General features: G+C 37.1%; 1 protein-coding gene across 1 annotated transcript; it reads right to left on the reverse strand.

The window, feature by feature from the left end:
• LOC109713976 (aspartic proteinase CDR1-like) lies at positions 2806–4348 on the reverse strand. Its single transcript, XM_020238309.1, has one exon. It carries the CDS (start codon positions 4117–4119, stop codon positions 2806–2808), a length of 1314 nt encoding a protein of 437 aa, XP_020093898.1. The 5' UTR covers positions 4120–4348.

The raw sequence follows: 4553 nt of genomic DNA on the forward strand, positions 1-4553 counted from the left end.
AGAGAGAGAGAGAGAGAGAGAGAGACGGGGGGCGCCTGCCATGTGCGCGACCCGCGCCCTTCTCGCGTGGGCACGCGAGGAAGAGAGAGAGAGAGGGAGAGAGAGAAAGAGAGAGAGAGAACCCGAACTGAAAAGGGGAGCGAAGGGATCGGGCAGAACTGAGAAGGGGGGTCCGCTGAGGAGACGACATGTGGTCACAGTAAAGTTCTCCTTTTAATATATCTATTGGTTATAGAATGGATTAATTATATCCCTCTTTATAAGATACAGGAGTTTTTTGAAAACCTAGCTGTCATCTGTCTCTCTTCTTCTTTTCGATCTTCTAGCAAAAAAATTGTCCTTTGCAAGGGAGCTAACACCTCGGTGAGGACATCGATCAGATTGCCAATCTCGTGTGGATACCTATAAAGGTCAGATGCTTGTGCAGCTTTAAGAGAACTAATTCCACGATCATCATATTGCGGAGAAGATCTACCTGCGCAAGGGTGAATATTAGATTTTCCTTTTCTTCTCTAATTTTAAACAACATGAGTATTCTTGTTTGTGTGGTTTTAGATATTGGATCTTGAATTTTAAAAATCAAATTTGTTTGATTTTTTTTCTGCTACGATTTTATTGTATGTAATTTTCTAATAGTCAGGACATCATCAAGGATAGCAAAGAGGATGTAGTTGTAGCGTGCGGTCGAACGGCGGCGTTCTGGATCCTAGCGATAGGAGATGGTGGTGTCTGGGTGGTAGAAGGCGGAGAATGGAGAGTCACGGTGGATGATTGGAATGCCGAATCCCTGGCTGCTCTTGTTGGTGGGATAAGATGCTTGGAGAGAGAGGGAACGAACAAATGTAGAGGAGAGAAAAAGCAATAATTGGAATGTTAGTAAGAATTCCATGGTTTAATTGCTAATTATCATTATTTAATTTGCGCTAGTATCGGTTGGGACTAGAAATAGATAAAGGCATTATGCGAATTAAGAAGAGCATTAATGTCTGATTTGGACCTAAATTATTAGGTCATTACCTACATGGAAGTTCGGATTCTTGAAATATTGCCAGGATGACAAATATGTAAATTTAAAAAATATGGTGTGATTCTGTAAAAATACAAAATTAATAAATTTTTTATGCAAAAATATCAAAAACTAATGACCAAACATGAATTTGTCCAAGAAATAATAGTTAACAATCAAACATAATTTTATTTTGAGGAATGCTTCAATACACTATAAATATTAAAATTTAATCTCTTAATTAGTAAAAGTATAGTTGGAATTTGCATGAAGTAACATGTTGAACACGTTACCGATTTGAATTAGTTAACATGACAATATTGGAAAAAAAATTAGTATATACCAAATTTGTCACAATCCTTTAAATATTAAATATCTTATTTATCTTAATAACTTACCAAATTAGATGATACCCAATTTGTTAAGTATCCAGCTCAAAAAAATATTGAATTTAAATTTAATTTTTGAAATTGGTATTGTAATGTAAAATTTTAATTTTGAAATTTATATTAAACTTTTAAATTTGAATCTAAATTGAACTTTTAATCTTAAAGCCAAATTTTAATTTTTGATTTAAATTGAAATTTTGAATTGGAACTAAAAGTTTTATTTTAAATCTGTGTTTTATATTTAAAAAAATTAAATTTGATTTATAAAGTTTTAAATGTTGTTTTGAATTTAAATTTACAGTTTGGTTGTAATTTGAANTGTTGTAGTGTCCATTCTATTAGAATGGTACTATATGCTGCTAGGTGTCACTGGTGGATTGTGAGACTCATGAGAATTATCTGGATAGTGATCATAATATATCTCACTATTAGATAGAATAGAACCAATGGCGTCACACATGTAAGAGGTTGCGACTGATCAAATAGCTGGAGCACGATTTTTGAATCGCCGGAGGATCTAATTGTTAATATGTTGATAATTGGACTAATTTGTAATTGTTACAAATTAGTAGTATTAAAGTGCAAATGTTGGTAGAGTGGACATACAAATAGTTAGTAAGTTGTGAGACTACTTATGTGAAAATGTTGCATTATTAATTTCATTTGATCAAATTAGGATTGAGCTCAAGCCGATTTAAATTAGGATTTAATCGATTGAACCAATTAAGGAAAGCATAAAAATAAATCTAGATTTATTCTTATTCTTAATGATAATTATATTACTAGTGTAAGCCCGCGCTTCACGGCGGAAAATTTATGTAATTTAACAATTTGAAAATTTAAATTTTAAAAAATACATTTTATCTTAATTCAGTTTGTATATTTTGAATATATGATTTTATATAGAGTTTTGTTGATTTCTAATTTTTCTAATTCTAAACTTTTATATGCATCGAATAACTCGCTATAATTTTGAATTTTTAGGAATTCAGCTAGGTAATTTGACATTTCATGATATATTTAGTAAATTAATATATGTAATTTTTAAAATTTTAAACTTTATAATTCGAATATAAAATTTAAAATCTACAATTTAGAAACTAAAATTTAAAATTTAAAATAGGGAAATTTAAAATTTAGTTTTAGTAATTAAGGAAAAATATACAATTTTAAATTTTAAGTTTTAAATTTTAAATTTCAACATTTAATATTTTAAATATTAAATTATAAATTGAATTTTAAGAAAATCAAATGTTAAATTTTAAATGGTGAAATNTGATCAAAATTTATACGGTGTATCGAAGTATTCCTCTTTTATTTTTATTCTTTCTTAAAGTTGCTCTAGAAGTAAAGAAAATCAATCTTAACACCGCCTTAAATAATTAACTAGTCACTGTTGCTTCTAGAGATTTAGCAGCTGGCGACATCTTGTATATAGAGCCTCCTGTTGATCACGTCATACCCGACGTTCTTATTCTGCTGCGCCATGCTGCCAAAGATGGACACGTCAGTAACAGACACCATGGCGAAGCACAAAACAGATTTGTCTTTCAAATTGAAGAAGTTTTCGGGCGGCAACACGACATCAAGAAGCGCGAAGTGGAACGTGAGGTTCGGTATCTTCCCTCCCTTCAAATCAGCCTTCGTCCCCTGGTAGCACAATGCCGGCGCATCGTCGCCCCCACCGATGGGCTTCAACGTTATTTTGCCTGCCAATTTCTTCACAATCAAGTCATACGCTGCAGGGAATAGATATGTGTATGTTGCGCCCGAGTCGATTAAGATGCCGCCGCTGTCATTAGTAGCTCTTTTAAACGTTCCGGGGGGCAAGTATAACCTCTCGGAGTCAACACTGATGTCCGTGAGGCTTAGGTAGTAAAAAACGACTCCGCGCGCCCGCTCTACGAGCTCCAGAGTGGTGTAGCCGCCTGCCATCAGCGCGCTGCTGCCGAAGACCAGCTGGCTGCCCTGTGACCCCGGTGGCCCTAGACAGTACGAGAACTGTTCTGAACCCACCTGGCTGGCAAACGACAACGGCCCACCGCTCAACCCGAGTATGCCGGCTTCGTTACGGGTGAAGACACCCTTGTTGTATTCCCCGCAGCCGAAGGCCACGTCGCTGAGGGAGATGTCCTTGCCGCTGTTGGACCCGACGGTGAATGTGTCATACGAGAAATAGCCTTTGCTGTAGGAGCTGTCACCATAGAAGACGCTGTACAGGCACTTCTTGTCCAAGCTGCAGATGCTTTTGGAGAGCTCATTGCAGCCAGCGGAGTTGCAGTCGTAGATCCCGTAGGTGGACGACTTGTTCGGGTCGAAGGGCGGGTAGCTTTGAGGGTAGCACTGCGGGCACGGGAGGCACTGGGTCCATATCAGGCTACTGCCGGTGTCGATGTTCAGGTAGAGTTTGTAAGGCGGCGTGCCTATTGCCAGCCGCGTCAGGTAACTGCCGCCGTCGGGGAACACTGGCGTCAGTACGTCATCAAGGGTAGCCGAGAGGATGTAGTTGTAGCGTGCGGTCGAGCGGCGGCGTTCTGAATCCCAGTGTTCGAAGATGGTGGCGTCTGGGCGGTAGAAGGGGGAGAGCGGAGAGTCACGGTGGATGATGGGAATGCCGAATCCGTGGCTGGTCGCGTTAGTCGTATAAGAAGCTTGGAGAGAGAAGGAACAAGCGAATGCAGAGGAGAGAAAAAGTAGTAATTGGAATGTTACTAATAATTCCATGCTTAATTGCTAAATTTTATTTTTATTATTTAATTTGCGTGAATATCGGTCGTGACTAGAAATAGATAAAGGCATCATGCAAATTAGGAAGATCATTAATGTCTGATGATTTGTTCCTAGATTATTTGGTCCTTACCTACATTTAATTTTGTATTCTTGAAATATTTACTCGGATGACAAAGGAGGAAGAGAGTTATTGCTTAGATTTGTAGATTATTAAACATTGATTTGCTTGCATGCAATTGAATATTGGGGTCTAGTGGATTTTCTTTCGGAGTGCATGGAAAGTAGAAGGCACCCGTTTCTATTGTCATTTATATTAGATTTGGAGTAGAGAAAATATAGAGAATTAGTTGGGTGTAGTTGAGGAATCTTAGAAATTTTTACCTTATTTTAGTCCTTATACACACTGACCAATATTAGCTATATATATT

Source organism: Ananas comosus, linkage group 8, assembly GCF_001540865.1.
Source record: "Ananas comosus cultivar F153 linkage group 8, ASM154086v1, whole genome shotgun sequence".
In the NCBI taxonomy this organism is placed as follows: domain Eukaryota; kingdom Viridiplantae; phylum Streptophyta; class Magnoliopsida; order Poales; family Bromeliaceae; genus Ananas; species Ananas comosus.

What these genes read in the sequence shown, in the direction of transcription:
- LOC109713976 (XM_020238309.1), bottom strand. Translation starts at nt 4,119, where the DNA reads ATGGAATTATTAGTAACATTCCAATTACTACTTTTTCTCTCCTCTGCA.